General features: G+C 56.2%; 1 protein-coding gene across 1 annotated transcript in view; it reads right to left on the bottom strand.

Annotated features, from left to right (window-relative positions):
- The window catches only part of LOC119957000 (PDZ domain-containing protein GIPC1-like), a 41817-nt gene that overhangs the window by 9060 nt on the left and 14952 nt on the right, over positions 1-17805 (bottom strand). Inside the window, 3 exon segments of the mRNA XM_038784583.1 lie at positions 304-564; positions 3749-3805; positions 3808-3928. Of these exon segments, the coding sequence (XP_038640511.1) occupies positions 304-564; positions 3749-3805; positions 3808-3928 (439 nt within the window).

The raw sequence follows: 17805 nt of genomic DNA, 5'->3' as shown, positions 1-17805 counted from the left end.
TTACTTGAGACTATTCCTGTCACAAGGGGAACGTGCGTGTTTTTAACTTCCCTCGTCCTATTTTTGGACGCTTTACCCCCCCCCCCCCGATAGCCAGCCACCCGGAAACAGCGTGCTCGGTTCTGCTGATAGCAGCCCGATCAGTCTCAGCCGTGCTGTTTTCTGCGGGACAGGGGCCACCATCGGCAGCTCTGACTGCAGCTGCCGGCCGCCGAGGTTGGTAGCCTCACCAGCTTACCGTGCCAAACCCGCTCGCTCCCATATCCAAGGGGGCGATTGAGGGTCTGGCACGGTTGGACTAACCGACTGGTCGTCTCAAGAGTGGCACAGGGTGGCGGGGGTGAGATGCCTGGCCATTCCCGTCCCAGTGTAAACATTTTCCTCGGTACGCTGCTTCAAACACAGCACAACGTCCCCGGGAGCGGCTAAAGAATACAAGCAGACATCCTACCTCTTCCTCCACAGTGGCGGTTCCTTTTGCCCGTAGTCGCAGGGTCCCTTTCCCTGTTCCCAGCTGCCCGCCGGATGCAGATTTGCCCCCTTTGGTGCGTTGACCTATCATATCTGCAAAAGGAATCCCAAAACAGGCTGAGTATCGTGTCCCAAACTGATCACCAACCAGGGATCCCCACAGGGGAGGTCCAGTGTCGACAATGCCAAGAGAGCTTCGCGCCAGGACACTTTCAAACGTCAGGGCTCAGCTCTCAAGGGTCAGGCGAGTAGGACAGCTACAAAACAACTTGGAGCAATTAAAATAGTAATTCTCTGGAGATGGGCGCTGCTGGCAGGACCGATATTTCCTGTCCATCATCAGATATCCTCGAGACATTGGCCTTCTTGAACCGCCGCAGCCCATGTGGTGTAGGTACACCCACAGTGCTGTTAGGGAGGGAGCTCCAGGATTTTGACCCAGTGACAGTGAAGGAACGGCCGATATATTTCCCAGTCAGGGTGGCGAGTGGCTCGGGAACAGTACCACCTGGAAACTCCCCTCATGCGTCAGCTGCCCTCGACCTTCTAGCTGGTAGAAGGTTTGGAAGGTGCTGTCGAAGGAGGCTCAGTAAGCTGCTGCTGTGCATCTTGTAGTTGGTGTACACGGCAGTCACAGCTGGCAAGTGGTGCAGTGAGTGAGTGAATATTTAAGGGATGCTTATATTAACACTGCAATGAAGTTACTGTTAAAAGTCGGGCGTCGCCACATTCCGGCGTCTGTTCGGGTACACAGAGGGAGAATTCAGAATGTCCAATTCACCCAACAGCACGTCTTTCGGGACTTGTGGGAGGGAACCGGAGCTCCCGGACGAAACCCACGCAGACACAGGGAGAACGTGCAGACTCCGCACAGACAGTGACCCAAGCCGGGAATCAAACCTGGGACCCAATTGAGTGGGCTTCTTTATCCTGGGAAGATGAGCAAGTCTGGTGTTTGTTGATGGAAAACTAGAGACTGCAGTGAAACATAACCGAGTGGGGGTGGAATGACAGTGGGTCACTATGGGAAGCAACGGGTGATTTGTTAAAGGGGAAAGTTTCCAAAGATTCGTATAGGTAACATTTATAAAGTTACCGTAATGCAGTAAAATATCAAACATAATTTAACATTGAAACCCACATGTTGAGAGAGAGGGGCAGAGAGGGGAGAGGGAGGGAGGCACAGAGAGGGGTGAGGGAGGGAGGGAGTCACAGGGAGAGAGGGAGAGGGAGTCACAGAGAGGGAGGGAGGGAGTCACAGAGAGAGGGGGGAGGGAGTCACAGAGAGAGGGGGAGGGAGTCACAGAGAGAGGGAGGGAGTCACAGAGAGAGGGGGAGGGAGTCACAGAGAGAGGGAGGGAGTCACAGAGAGAGGGAGGGAGTCACAGAGAGAGGGGGAGGGAGTCACAGAGAGAGGGGGAGGGAGTCACAGAGAGAGGGAGGGAGTCACAGAGAGAGGGGGAGGGAGTCACAGAGAGAGGGGGAGTCACAGAGAGAGGGGGAGGGAGTCACAGAGAGAGGGAGGGAGTCACAGAGAGAGGGAGGGAGTCACAGAGAGAGGGAGGGAGTCACAGAGAGAGGGAGAGGGAGTCACAGAGAGGGGCCAGGGAGTGAGTCACAAAGAGGGGCCAGGGAGTGAGTCACAAAGAGGGAGGGAGTCACAGAGAGAGAGGGAGGGAGTCACAAAGAGGGAGGGAGGGAATGACAGAGAGGGGCGAGGGGGTGGGGAAGGGGGGTTTGGGACGGGGGCATGGGGAGGGGAGATGGGGGTTGGGGACGGGGGTATGGAGGTTGGGGGATGGGGGGGGTGCGGGGACGGGTGTGTGGGGACGGGGGGGGGAGAGGGTGTGAGGACGGGGGGGGTGAGAGGGGACGGGAGGTGTGGGGGGGGGGAGGTTGGGGAGAGTGTGGGGGGGAGGGGGGGTGTGGGAAGAGGGTGTGGGGACGGGGGATTGCTGGAAACCTGTCGCTTGAGTGAGCTTTGGTCACTTGTCCCAACATCTGATGTGGTTTGGTGTTTTATTTTGTTTTGATAATTGTTCCTGTAAAGCACAGTGGGGTGTTTAAATGATGTTCCATAAATACAGGCTGCTGTTTCTGGAACAAGAGAAATCCTATAGAGTCTGTTTATAAAGCAATGAAACTTTAATCTGTCACTTTGACTAAACCCCAGAGCTGCATTGCCTCCACTTTGTCCTGTACTACCCCCTGCTGGTCAGACTTCAGTAATGCTGCTCACAGCTGCCTTCACAAATGAAGGAGAGTTAATCAGACGGCATTTTCGAAAACCAGGATTTTCCCGTCACACTGGGTCTTCGAGGTCAGTATAAAGATTTTGGGATCTCAGCTCACAGAGGCTGCCTCCTCTGTCGAAAGGCTTACTCCCAGTGCAGTACCAGAGGAGTGCTACACTGCCCATTCGGTGGGGGGGGGGGGGGGGGGGGGGGCTCGAGGTCCCATGGCATTACGGAGCTGAAGTAGCCGGGCAAATGCACCCTGGAGGTTCCGGACAATCATTTCCCCTGCAACAGCTTCACTAGAATCCCTACAGGGAGAGGTCATTTCTTATTATACAATGACTGTTTGTGGGAGCTTGTGCTGGGAGTTGGAGCTGGTTAATAATGGATTGGGGCACTGCATCATAGACTGCACAAGAACCAGCATGGCCATTCTGGAGCTATTCGGATAGGTTGGGATGTGGAAGGCTGGGATGAGGCACGTGTGGCGAACAAACAGCAGCATGGACCAAACGGGCAGATTCTGAAGGACCTAGATCTTAGTGCAACGATAAAAAGTCAGGACCGTTTCTTGCAAAGCTGCGGAATTTATCGCCCTTAAAATGATCATAGAATCCCTACTGTACAGTGGGCCTCCATTTGGCCCATCGTACACCCCACCTAGGCCGACTTTCCCCACCCTATCTCCGTAACCCCACCTAATCCGCCCACCTTTGGCCGATGTTTCAGTATAATTGGGGTTAAGATGATCTGAAATGAGGGGAAAGGAATTTGATGAGAGAGTGGGCAGTTTGGGGTCGATGTATGGAAAAGGAGGAGAGTTGGGTGAAAGAGCCTTTCCGCTGGCACATCAGATAAAGTTGCGCAACTCAGGATTTTAGTGAGTGAACCTTGGACAGGAGAGGGAGGCAGCCCCTGGGATGTATCTGTTCAGGAAGGTTTCTGTGTGTAACAGAGAGAGAGAGAGAGAGAGAGAGAGAGAGAGCCGCGAGTCGCAAACCCGGCAACGTTCAAATTACGCACGAGGGTCAGTCACTCACCGAAAGCCTTCAGAGGCTCCACCAGGCGCAGTGTGAACAGCTGTCCCTTCACCAACTTTTCAGCAGCTTGGCGACTTCGAAGTGGCGCTGCCCGACGACATTCTGCCCATTGATGGATTCAATCAAATCGCCCACTTTGATCATCTGTACCTGGTCAATCAGGCTGCCTTCCTTGATTCTCTGATAATTCAATCACAGCATTTTAGGTTCAGGGTTCCACCTGCCCCCCCATTCCACAAGCTGGGAGGCATTTTACACACAGCATGTTGATGGGGGAGAGGGGAGCAGAAAATAACAGACAGGTTTTGGCCCCTCGAGACAGCTCGTTATGCAAGTACTTGGCATTGAGACAGATCCACAAAGGGCATTAATTATAGTTCAACGGGTAAAGTTGCAGATTTGCCACCATCCCCACCTACACTGTCCCCAGTGCCATACAGTGACAGACCCTGTACCCCAGTGTCATACAGTGACAGACCCTGTACCCCAGTGTTATACAGTGACAGACCCTGTACCCCAGTGTTATACAGTGACAGGCCCTGTACCCCAGTGTTATACAGTGACAGACCCTGTACCCCAGTGTCACACAGTGACAGACCCTGTACCCCAGTGCCATACAGTGACAGGCCCTGTACCCCAGTGCCATACAGTGACAGACTCTGTACCCCAGTGTCACACAGTGACAGACCCTGTACCCCAGTGCCATACAGTGACAGACTCTGTACCCCAGTGTCCATACAGTGACAGACTCTGTACCCCAGTGTAATACAGTGACAGACACTGTACCCCAGTGTCACACAGTGACAGACCCTGTACCCCAGTGTCCATACAGTGACAGACTCTGTACCCCAGTGCCACACAGTGACAGACCCTGTACCCCAGTGTTATACAGTGACAGACCCTGTACCCCAGTGTCCATACAGTGACAGACTCTGTACCCCAGTGCCACACAGTGACAGACCCTGTACCCCAGTGTTATACAGTGACAGACCCTGTACCCCAGTGTCCATACAGTGACAGACCCTGTACCCCAGTGTCATATAGTGACAGACTCTGTACCCCAGTGCCATACAGTGACAGACCCTGTACCCCAGTGTCATATAGTGACAGACTCTGTACCCCAGTGCCATACAGTGACAGACTCTGTACCCCAGTGTAATACAGTGACAGACACTGTACCCCAGTGTCACAGTGACAGACCCTGTACCCCAGTGTCCATACAGTGACAGACTCTGTACCCCAGTGTCACACAGTGATAGACCCTGTACCCCAGTGTTATACAGTGACAGACCCTGTACCCCAGTGTCCATACAGTGACAGACTCTGTACCCCAGTGTCACACAGTGACAGACCCTGTACCCCAGTGTTATACAGTGACAGACTCTGTACCCCAGTGCCACACAGTGACAGACCCTGTACCCCAGTGTCCATACAGTGACAGACCCTGTACCCCAGTGTCATATAGTGACAGACCCTGTACCCCAGTGTCATATAGTGACAGACCCTGTACCCCAGTGCCACACAGTGACAGACCCTGTACCCCAGTGTTATACAGTGACAGACTCTGTACCCCAGTGTCACACAGTGATAGACACTGTACCCCAGTGTCCATACAGTGACAGGCCCTGTACCCCAGTGTCACACAGTGACAGACCCTGTACCCCAGTGTCCATACAGTGACAGGCCCTGTACCCCAGTGTCCATACAGTGACAGGCCCTGTACCCCAGTGTCCATACAGTGACAGACCCTGTACCCCAGTGTTATACAGTGACAGACCCCGTACCCCAGTGTTATACAGTGACAGACCCCGTACCCCAGTGTTATACAGTGACAGACCCTGTACCCCAGTGTTATACAGTGACAGACCCTGTACCCCAGTGCCACACAGTGACAGACCCTGTAGCCCAGTGTTATACAGTGACAGACTCTGTACCCCAGTGTCACACAGTGATAGACCCTGTACCCCAGTGTCCATACAGTGACAGGCCCTGTACCCCAGTGTCACACAGTGACAGACCCTGTACCCCAGTGTCCATACAGTGACAGGCCCTGTACCCCAGTGTCCATACAGTGACAGACCCTGTACCCCAGTGTTATACAGTGACAGACCCTTCACCCCAGTGTTATACAGTGACAGACCCTGTACCCCAGTGCCATACAGTGACAGACTCTGTACCCCAGTGTCACACAGTGACAGACCCTGTACCCCAGTGTTATACAGTGCTAGACCCTGTACCCCAGTGTCATACAGTGACAGACCCTGTACCCCAGTGTCCATACAGTGACAGACCCTGTACCCCAGTGTTATACAGTGACAGACCCTGTACCCCAGTGTTATACAGTGACAGACCCTGTACCCCAGTGTCATACAGTGACAGACCCTGTACCCCAGTGTTATACAGTGACAGGCCCTGTACCCCAGTGTCACACAGTGACAGACCCTGTACCCCAGTGTCCATACAGTGACAGGCCCTGTACCCCAGTGTCCATACAGTGACAGGCCCTGTACCCCAGTGTTATACAGTGCCAGACCCTGCACCCCAGTGTTACACAGTGACAGACCCTGTACCCCAGTGCCACACAGTGACAGACCCTGTACCCCAGTGTTATACAGTGACAGACTCTGTACCCCAGTGTCACACAGTGATAGACCCTGTACCCCAGTGTCCATACAGTGACAGGCCCTGTACCCCAGTGTCACACAGTGACAGACCCTGTACCCCAGTGTCCATACAGTGACAGGCCCTGTACCCCAGTGTCCATACAGTGACAGACCCTGTACCCCAGTGTTATACAGTGACAGACCCTGCACCCCAGTGTTATACAGTGACAGACCCTGTATCCCAGTGCCATACAGTGACAGACCCTGTACCCCAGTGTTATACAGTGACAGACCCTTCACCCCAGTGTTATACAGTGACAGACCCTGTACCCCAGTGCCATACAGTGACAGACTCTGTACCCCAGTGTCACACAGTGACAGACCCTGTACCCCAGTGTTATACAGTGCTAGACCCTGTACCCCAGTGTCATACAGTGACAGACCCTGTACCCCAGTGTCCATACAGTGACAGACCCTGTACCCCAGTGTTATACAGTGACAGACCCTGTACCCCAGTGTTATACAGTGACAGACCCTGTACCCCAGTGTCATACAGTGACAGACCCTGTACCCCAGTGTTATACAGTGACAGGCCCTGTACCCCAGTGTCACACAGTGACAGACCCTGTACCCCAGTGTCCATACAGTGACAGGCCCTGTACCCCAGTGTCCATACAGTGACAGGCCCTGTACCCCAGTGTTATACAGTGCCAGACCCTGCACCCCAGTGTTACACAGTGACAGACCCTGTACCCCAGTGCCACACAGTGACAGACCCTGTACCCCAGTGTTATACAGTGACAGACTCTGTACCCCAGTGTCACACAGTGATAGACCCTGTACCCCAGTGTCCATACAGTGACAGGCCCTGTACCCCAGTGTCACACAGTGACAGACCCTGTACCCCAGTGTCCATACAGTGACAGGCCCTGTACCCCAGTGTCCATACAGTGACAGACCCTGTACCCCAGTGTTATACAGTGACAGACCCTGCACCCCAGTGTTATACAGTGACAGACCCTGTATCCCAGTGCCATACAGTGACATACTCTGTACCCCAGTGTCACACAGTGACAGACCCTGTACCCCAGTGTTATACAGTGACAGACCCTGTACCCCAGTGCCATACAGTGACAGACTCTGTACCCCAGTGTCACACAGTGACAGACCCTGTACCCCAGTGTTATACAGTGACAGACCCTGTACCCCAGTGTCATAGTGACAGACCCTGTATCCCAGTGTCCATACAGTGACAGACCCTGTACCCCAGTGTCATACAGTGACAGACCCTGTACCCCAGTGTCATACAGTGACAGACCCCGTACCCCAGTGTCCATACAGCGACAGACCCCGTACCCCAGTGTTATACAGTGACAGACCCTGTACCCCAGTGTCACACAGTGACAGACCCTGTACCCCAGTGTTATACAGTGACAGACCCTGTACCCCAGTGTCATACAGTGACAGACCCTGTACCCCAGTGTTATACAGTGACAGACCCTGTACCCCAGTGTCCATACAGCGACAGACCCCGTACCCCAGTGTTATACAGTGACAGACCCTGTACCCCAGTGTCATACAGTGACAGACCCCGTACCCCAGTGTTATACAGTGACAGACCCTGTACCCCAGTGTTATACAGTGACAGACCCAGTACCCCAGTGTCCATACAGTGACAGACCCTGTACCCCAGTGTTATACAGTGACAGACCCCGTACCCCAGTGACATACAGTGACAGACCCCATACCCCAGTGTTATACAGTGACAGACCCCGTACCCCAGTGTTATACAGTGACAGACCCTGTACCCCAGTGTCCATACAGTGACAGACCCAGTACCCCAGTGTCATACAGTGACAGACCCAGTACCCCAGTGTCATACAGTGACAGGCCCTGTACCCCAGTCATTCAGTGACAGACCCTGTACCCCAGTGTCCATACAGTGACAGACCCTGTACCCCAGTGTTATACAGTGACAGACCCTGTACCCCAGTGTTATACAGTGACAGACCCCGTACCCCAGTGTCCATACAGTGACAGACCCTGTACCCCAGTGTCATACAATGACAGCTCCGTACCCCAGTGTTATACAGTGACAGACCCCGTATCCCAGTGTCACACAGTGACAGACCCTGTACGCCAGTGTTATAGTGACAGACCCCGTATCCCAGTGTCCATACAGTGACAGACCCTGTACCCCAGTGTCATACAGTGACAGACCCTGAACCCCAGTGTCCATACAGTGACAGACCCAGTACCCCAGTGTCCATACAGTGACAGACCCCGTACCCCAGTGTCATACAGTGACAGACCCTGTACCCCAGTGTCCATACAGTGACAGACCCTATAGCCCAGTGTCCATACAGTGACAGACCCTGTACCCCAGTGTTATAGTGACAGACCCTGTACCCCAGAGTTATACAGTGACAGACCCTGTACCCCAGTGTTATACAGTGACAGACCCTGTACCCCAGTGTCCATACAGTGACAGACCCTGCACTCCAGTGTTATACAGTGACAGACCCTGTACCCCAGTGTTATACAGTGACAGACCCTGTACCCCAGTGTTATACAGTGACAGACCCTGTATCCCAGTGTCATACAGTGACAGACCCCGTATCCCAGTGTCACACAGTGACAGACCTGTACCCCAGTGTCCATACAGTGACAGACCCTGTACCCCAGTGTCCATACAGTGACAGACCCTGTACCCCAGTGTTATACAGTGACAGACCCCGTATCCCAGTGTCACACAGTGACAGACCCTGTACCCCAGTGTTATACAGTGACAGACCCAGTACCCCAGTATTATACAGTGACAGACCCTGTACCCCAGTGTTATACAGTGACAGACCCTGTACCCCAGTGTTATACAGTGACAGACCCTGTACCCCAGGGTTATACAGTGACAGACCCTGTACCCCAGGGTTGTACAGTGACAGACCCTGTACCCCAGGGTTATACAGTGACAGACACTGTACCCCAGTGTTATACAGTGACAGACCCTGTACCCCAGTGTCACAGTGACAGACACTGTACCCCAGGGTTATACAGTGACAGACCCTGTACCCCAGTGTCCATACAGTGACTGTAATAATCCTGCTTCACATACAGCATCTCGCCCCACTGATGGAGTGTAGCATCGCCCCATAATTTACAACCGGTCAGAAGCAGACAGGTTTAGTATTACCCTGTCCAACTCGATTTATTGCAGCGATTTCCCATCAGTTTTCTCAGCCACTCAACCAATATCTTATTCCAATTCTCCAAAAAAGATCCACGAAGCAGCAAAACTATTGCCTGGCCTTTCCGATGACCCAAATCAATACGTAGAAAGTTGGATGATCAACGCCTCAGCCCTGGTGTTTCCAAACCTCACTACACGTGCTTGCCAATCCCCCACATCATGTCTGTGGCCTCCTCAGCCATTCCAATCTGGGGGAAGCATACAGAGGCCAGGTGAGAACGCGGTGTGTATGCGGGATAGACACTCCGGAGGTTGTACCCGGATGGTGGGGCAGGAGTGACAGTGTGACCCCCCCCCCCCCCGAACACCCAGAGGATGCAGCGGGGTAGAACAGCACGACTGGGGCAAATATTTTGAGGCAGTTTCAAACCCCACCCCGCCCCCAAAAGGCTGCGGGTGCCGAGGTGCGATTGAAACCTTCAAGAGTGTGATTCATCGATGACCTTTAGTCTAATCAGAGCATCAAAGAATACAGCACAAAAGCTGCCTTAAGATACGGGGTCAGCCGTTATCTAATGGGACAGCAGAACAGGACCGAGAGGCCGAATGGCCCGTTTCAATTCTGACATTCAAAGCAGCAATGGCTGATGTTTGGGAGAAGTAACCTTTTCTTTTAAATCTAAATAGATCTTTGCTGCCGTACCTTAGGGTAAACGACCCTTAGCTCCCAACTCTAAATGCTGCCCAAGAAAGCAGAGAGAGAAAAGCATTCTGCAGCTACCAGACCCCGAGATTGTCCTAGTTCCCCCCCCTCCAGGAGAGTCAGAGCTCCTTCCAGAACCAACATATAAGGCCACGCACTCCATTAACGTTCGGGACTATTCCCTCCTGACGCAGGAGTTAATGAAGCTCCACACGTCTCCGGAACAGCTAGCAAGCCGCTGGAGCAGCTGACTGACGGCTATGGGGGTATTTGGATTTGCTCAGCAGCCAGCTCAAGGCAGAAGCAGCAAAGAAGTCACGCCGGTGGATGGAGCAGGTCACCTGGTATATTTTACGCTGCAATGGAACGGTTCGCCTCCTCCCTCAGTGCAACAATCCTGGGGGACAAGCACCACTTATGACACAAGGTCAGGCTGCTAACCTTTGCATATCAATTTGCAAATCATAAAATAACAAAAGGAGGCCGCCATTCTGTCAGCTCTTTGGAAGGTCTGTCCAATTAAACCCCCCCTCCTTCTGCTTTTTCCTCCCCACAGCCCTGCTCACCGTTTTCTTTTCAGCGATACATTCAATTCCTTTTTGAAAACATCTATTCAATTTGCTTCCATCGCCCTTTCAGGAGCACATTCCTGATCGTAGCAATTCACCGCATAAAAAGTTAAAATCTCTTCATCTCTGTCCTTGACTTTTTTTTCTCAATAATCTTGAAATCTGCATCCTCTGAATCGGACTGAATTTGAAAAGGAAGCTTTGCAAAGTTTTTAGTGGGGTGGGATTGGGGTGGGGGAATTCTTATCAGTCTGGCTATCTGCCCCGGACAGGTAGAACTGTTACCGCTCTCTGCTATCTGCCCCAGACAGGTAGAATTGTTACCGCTCTCTGCTACCTGCCCCAGACAGGTAGAATTGTTACCGCTCTCTGCTATCTTCCCCAGACAGGCAGAATTGTTACCGCTCTCTGCTACCTGCCCCGGACAGGTAGAATTGTTACCGCTCTCTGCTACCTGCCCCAGACAGGTAGAATTGTTACCGCTCTCTGCTATCTGCCCCGGACAGGTCGAACTGTTACCGCTCTCTGCTATCTGCCCCGGACAGGTAGAATTGTTACCGCTCTCTGCTATCTGCCCCAGACAGGTAGAATTGTTACCGCTCTCTGCTATCTGCCCCAGACAGGTAGAATTGTTACCGCTCTCTGCTATCTGCCCCAGACAGGTAGAATTGTTACCGCTCTCTGCTATCTGCCCCAGACAGGTAGAATTGTTACCGCTCTCTGCTATCTGCCCCAGACAGGTAGAATTGTTACCGCTCTCTGCGCTTTTTATTTAAAATCTAAAAGTCTTTTCAACTTTCCGAAACCCAATCCCATCCCTGCAGGTTTCGAATACCAGTTGGGCCTGTGAAACCTGCGGAACTACTCAATCCCCAAGTCTGGGTGGATCCCCAAATCAGTGTCAGTGCTCGGGGAATTCAGTACTCTCTGCCAGCTGTGACTCAGCACGCTGGCCTGAGACAGGAGGCCGTGGGATCGAGCCCCACCTCGGAGCAGGTTGTCCCACGGCGAGACGCCGAGCAGGTAAAGCACAGCTTCCCTGGGGTTTCAGAAGATCGAGAGGCAATCGCACCGAAACAACCAGGATCATGAAGGGGTAGAGGCAGTGAGACGGCGACGCCCCCGGCTGGGGAACCTAACGCAGTCTCTGGTTGAGGAGAAGTTACTTCACTCGAAGGGCTGAGAATCTTTGCAATTGCCCACCCCAGAGGGCAGTGGATGCCCCAGCCTTACAATACATGTACGGCGGGGCAGCACGGTAGCCCAGTGCTTAGCACTGCTGCCTCACGGCACCGAGGACCCGGGTTCAACCATAGCCTTGGGTCACTGTCCGTGTGGAGTTTGCACATTCTCCCCGTGTCTGCGTGGGTCCCACCCCCACAACCCAAAGACGTGCAGAGTAGGTGGATTGGTCACACTAAATTGACCTTTAATTGGAAAAATAAAAAATAATAACAAAATATATTTAAGGCTGGGACAGACAGATTTGTGATCTCTCAGGGAATCAATATGAACAGGAAAGTAGAGTTGAAGCCATGATCACATTGAAAAGGCCATATGGTCCAATCGCAGCTCAGAATCGAGGCCGAAACTCCCAACACTGTCCCGAGGGAGAGTGCGCTGTCCCGAGAGAGAGTGCGCTGTCTCGAGGGAGAGGGCGCTGTCCCGAGGGAGAGGGCGCTGTCTCGAGGGAGAGTTCGCTGTCCCGAGGGAGAGGGCGCTGTCCCGAGGGAGAGTGCGCTGTCCCGAGGGAGAGTGCGCTGTTTCGAGGGAGAGTGCGCTGTTTCGAGGGAGAGTGCGCTGTCCCGAGGGAGAGTGCGCTGTCCCGAGGGAGAGGGCGCTGTCCCGAGGGAGAGGGCGCTGTCCCGAGGGAGAGGGCGCTGTCCCGAGGGAGAGGGCGCTGTCCCGAGGGAGAGTGCGCTGTCCCGAGGGAGAGTGCGCTGTCCCGAGGGAGAGTGCGCTGTTCCGAGGGAGAGAGCGCTGTCCCGAGGGAGAGGGCGCTGTTGAGGGAGTGTGCGCTGTCTCGAGGGAGAGAGCGCTGTCTCGAGGGAGAGTGCGCTGTCCCGAGGGAGAGTGCGCTGTTTCGAGGGAGAGTGCGCTGTTTCGAGGGAGAGTGCGCTGTCTCGAGGGAGAGGGCGCTGTCCCGAGGGAGAGTGCGCTGTCCCGAGGGAGAGAGCGCTGTCCCGAGGGAGAGGGCGCTGTTGAGGGAGTGTGCGCTGTCTCGAGGGAGAGAGCGCTGTGCCGAGGGAGAGTGCGCTGTCCCGAGGGAGAGAGCGCTGTCCCGAGGGAGAGAGCGCTGCCCCGAGGGAGAGTGCGCTGTGCCGAGGGAGAGTGCGCTGTCCCGAGGGAGAGTGCGCTGTCCCGAGGGAGAGAGCGCTGTCCCGAGGGAGAGTGCGCTGTCCCGAGGGAGAGTGCGCTGTCCCGAGGGAGAGTGCGCTGTCCCGAGGGAGAGGGCGCTGTCCCGAGGGAGAGTGCGCTGTTTCGAGGGAGAGTGCGCTGTCCCGAGGGAGAGGGCGCTGTCCCGAGGGAGAGTGCGCTGTCCCGAGGGAGAGTGCGCTGTCCCGAGGGAGAGTGCGCTGTCTCGAGGGAGAGTGCGCTGTCCCGAGGGAGAGTGCGCTGTCTCGAGGGAGAGTGCGCTGTCTCGAGGGAGAGTGCGCTGTCTCGAGGGAGAGTGCGCTGTCCCGAGGGAGTGTGCGCTGTTGAGGGAGAGTGCGCTGTTTCGAGCGAGAGGGCGCTGTTTCGAGGGAGAGTGCGCTGTTTCGAGGGAGAGTGCGCTGTTTCGAGCGAGAGGGCGCTGTCTCGAGGGAGAGTGCGCTGTTTCGAGGGAGAGTGCGCTGTTTCGAGGGAGAGTGCGCTGTCCCGAGGGAGTGTGCGCTGTTGAGGGAGAGTGCGCTGTTTCGAGCGAGAGGGCGCTGTCTCGAGGGAGAGTTCGCTGTCCCGAGGGAGAGTGCGCTGTCTCGAGGGAGAGTGCGCTGTTTCGAGGGAGTGTGCGCTGTTTCGAGGGAGAGTGCGCTGTCCCGAGGGAGAGTGCGCTGTTTCGAGGGAGAGTGCGCTGTTTCGAGGGAGAGTGCGCTGTTTTGAGGGAGAGTGCGCTGTTTCGAGGGAGCTGTTTCGAGGGAGAGTGCGCTGTTTCGAGGGAGAGGGCGCTGTTTCGAGGGAGAGTGCGCTGTTTCGAGGGAGAGTGCGCTGTTTCGAGGGAGAGTGCGCTGTTTCGAGGGAGAGTGCGCTGTTTCGAGGGAGAGTGCGCTGTTTCGAGGGAGAGTGCGCTGTTCCGAGGGAGTGTACGCTGTCCTGAGGGAGAGTGCGCTGTTCCGAGGGAGTGTACGCTGTCCTGAGGGAGAGTGCGCTGTTTCGAGGGAGAGTGCGCTGTCCCGAGGGAGAGTGCGTTATTTCGAGGGAGAGTACGCTGTTTCGAGGGAGAGTACGCTGTTGAGGGCGAGTGCGCTGTCCCGAAGGAGTGTGCGCTGTTGAGGGAGTGTGCGCTGTTGAGGGAGAGTGCGCAGTTGAGGGAGAGTGCGCAGTTGAGGGAGAGTGCGCAGTTGAGGGAGAGTGCGCTGTTTCGAGGGAGAGTGCGCTGTTTCGAGGGAGAGTGCGCTGTTCAGGGAGAGTGCGCTGTTGAGGGAGAGTGCGCTGTCCCGAGGGAGAGTGCGCTGTTGAGGGAGTGTGCGCTGTTGAGGGAGTGTGCGCTGTTGAGGGAGTGCGCGCTGTTGAGGGAGTGCGCGCTGTTGAGGGAGAGCGCGCTGTTGAGGGAGAGTGCGCTGTTGAGGGAGTGTGCGCTGTTGAGGGAGAGTGCGCTGTTGAGGGAGAGTGCGCTGTTGAGGGAGTGTGCGCTGTTGAGGGAGTGTGCGCTGTTGAGGGAGAGTGCGCTGTCCCGAGGGAGTGTGGGCTGTTGAGGGAGAGTGCGCTGTTGAGGGAGAGTGCGCTGTTGAGGGAGAGTGCGCTGTTGAGGGAGAGTGCGTTGTTGAGGGAGAGTGCGCTGTTGAGGGAGTGTGCGCTGTTGAGGGAGAGTGCGCTGTTGAGGGAGTGTGCGCTGTTGAGGGAGTGTGCGCTGTTGAGGGAGTGTGCGCTGTTGAGGGAGAGTGCGCTGTTGAGGGAGAGTGCGCTGTTGAGGGAGAGTGCGCTGTTGAGGGAGTGTGCGCTGTTGAGGGAGAGTGCGCTGTTGAGGGAGAGTGCGCTGTTGAGGGAGAGTGCGCTGTTGAGCGAGAGTGCGCTGTTGAGCGAGAGTGCGCTGTTGAGGGAGTGTGCGCTGTTGAGGGAGTGTGCGCTGTTGAGGGAGAGTGCGCTGTTGAGGGAGAGTGCGCTGTTGAGGGAGTGTGCGCTGTTGAGGGAGAGTGCGCTGTTGAGGGAGAGTGCGCTGTTGAGGGAGAGTGCGCTGTTGAGGGAGAGTGCGCTGTTGAGGGAGTGTGCGCTGTTGAGGGAGAGTGCGCTGTTGAGGGAGTGTGCGCTGTTGAGGGAGAGTGCGCTGTTGAGGGAGAGTGCGCTGTTGAGGGAGTGTGCGCTGTCCCGAGGGAGAGTGCGCTGTCCCGAGGGAGAGTGCGCTGTTGAGGGAGAGTGCGCTGTCCTGAGGGAGAGTGCGCTGTTGAGGGAGAGTGCGCTGTTGAGGGAGTGTGCGCTGTCCCGAGGGAGAGTGCGCTGTTGAGGGAGAGTGCGCTGTTGAGGGAGTGTGCGCTGTTTCGAGGGAGAGTGCGCTGTTGAGGGAGAGTGCGCTGTTGAGGGAGTGTGCGCTGTTGAGGGAGTGTGCGCTGTTGAGGGAGTGTGCGCTGTTGAGGGAGTGTGCGCTGTTGAGGGAGAGTGCGCTGTTTCGAGGGAGAGTGCGCTGTTTCGAGGGAGAGTTCGCTGTCCCGAGGGAGAGTGCGCTGTTGAGGGAGAGTGCGCTGTTGAGGGAGAGTGCGCTGTCCCGAGGGAGAGTGCGCTGTTGAGGGAGAGTGCGCTGTCTCGAGGGAGAGTGCGCTGTTGAGGGAGAGTGCGCTGTTGAGGGAGTGTGCGCTGTCCCGAGGGAGAGTGCGCTGTTGAGGGAGAGTGCGCTGTTGAGGGAGTGTGAGCTGTTGAGGGAGTGTGCGCTGTTGAGGGAGTGTGCGCTGTTGAGGGAGTGTGCGCTGTTGAGGGAGTGTGCGCTGTTGAGGGAGTGTGCGCTGTTGAGGGAGTGTGCGCTGTTGAGGGAGTGTGCGCTGTTGAGGGAGTGTGCGCTGTTGAGGGAGTGTGCGCTGTTGAGGGAGTGTGCGCTGTTGAGGGAGTGTGCGCTGTTGAGGGAGAGTGCGCTGTTGAGGGAGTGTGCGCTGTCCCGAGGGAGTGTGCGCTGTTGAGGGAGTGTGCGCTGTTGAGGGAGTGTGCGCTGTTGAGGGAGTGTGCGCTGTTGAGGGAGTGTGCGCTGTCCCGAGGGAGTGTGCGCTGTTGAGGGAGTGTGCGCTGTTGAGGGAGTGTGCGCTGTCCCGAGGGAGAGTGCGCTGTTGAGGGAGAGTGCGCTGTTGAGGGAGAGTGCGCTGTTGAGGGAGAGTGCGCTGTTGAGGGAGTGTGCGCTGTTGAGGGAGTGTGCGCTGTTGAGGGAGTGTGCGCTGTCCCGAGGGAGAGTGCGCTGTTGAGGGAGAGTGCGCTGTTGAGGGAGTGTGCGCTGTTGAGGGAGTGTGCGCTGTTGTGGGAGTGTGCGCTGTTGAGGGAGTGTGCGCTGTTGAGGGAGAGTGCGCTGTCCCGAGGGTGAGTGCGCTGTTGAGGGAGTGTGCGCTGTCCCGAGGGAGAGTGCGCTGTTGAGGGAGAGTGCGCTGTTGAGGGAGTGTGCGCTGTTGTGGGAGTGTGCGCTGTTGAGGGAGTGTGCGCTGTTGAGGGAGTGTGCGCTGTTGAGGGAGTGTGCGCTGTTGAGGGAGAGTGCGCTGTTGAGGGAGTGTGCGCTGTTGAGGGAGAGTGCGCTGTGCCGAGGGAGAGTGCGCTGTTTCGAGGGAGAGTGCGCTGTTGAGGGAGAGTGCGCTGTCCCGAGGGAGAGTGCGCTGTTGAGGGAGAGTGCGCTGTTGAGGGAGTGTGCGCTGTTGTGGGAGTGTGCGCTGTTGAGGGAGTGTGCGCTGTTGAGGGAGTGTGCGCTGTTGAGGGAGTGTGCGCTGTTGAGGGAGTGTGCGCTGTCCCGAGGGAGAGTGCGCTGTTGAGGGAGAGTGCGCTGTCCCGAGGGAGAGTGCGCTGTTGAGGGAGAGTGCGCTGTTGAGGGAGTGTGCGCTGTCCCGAGGGAGAGTGCGCTGTTGAGGGAGGGTGCGCTGTTGAGGGAGTGTGCGCTGTCCCGAGGGAGAGTGCGCTGTTGAGGGAGAGTGCGCTGTCCCGAGGGAGAGTGCGCTGTTGAGGGAGAGTGCGCTGTTGAGGGAGTGTGCGCTGTCCCGAGGGAGAGTGCGCTGTTGAGGGAGTGTGCGCTGTTGAGGGAGTGTGCGCTGTTGAGGGAGTGTGCGCTGGTTGAGGGAGTGTGCGCTGTTGAGGGAGTGTGCGCTGTTGAGGGAGTGTGCGCTGTTGAGGGAGTGTGCGCTGTTGAGGGAGTGTGCGCTGTTGAGGGAGTGTGCGCTGTTGAGGGAGTGTGCGCTGTTGAGGGAGTGTGCGCTGTCCCGAGGGAGAGTGCGCTGTTGAGGGAGAGTGCGCTGTTGAGGGAGTGTGCGCTGTTGAGGGAGTGTGCGCTGTTGAGGGAGTGTGCGCTGTTGAGGGAGTGTGCGCTGTTGAGGGAGTGTGCGCTGTTGAGGGAGTGTGCGCTGTTGAGGGAGTGTGCGCTGTTGAGGGAGTGTGCGCTGTTGAGGGAGTGTGCGCTGTTGAGGGAGTGTGCGCTGTTGAGGGAGTGTGCGCTGTTGAGGGAGTGTGCGCTGTTGAGGAGTGTGCGCTGTTGAGGGAGTGTGCGCTGTTGAGGGAGTGTGCGCTGTTGAGGGAGTGTGCGCTGTTGAGGGAGTGTGCGCTGTTGAGGGAGTGTGCGCTGTTGAGGGAGTGTGCGCTGTTGAGGGAGTGTGCGCTGTTGAGGGAGAGTGCGCTGTTGAGGGAGT

This window comes from Scyliorhinus canicula, chromosome 25 (genome assembly GCF_902713615.1).
Source record: "Scyliorhinus canicula chromosome 25, sScyCan1.1, whole genome shotgun sequence".
NCBI lineage: Eukaryota > Metazoa > Chordata > Chondrichthyes > Carcharhiniformes > Scyliorhinidae > Scyliorhinus > Scyliorhinus canicula.
This window is presented reverse-complemented; position numbering and strand designations above follow the sequence as displayed.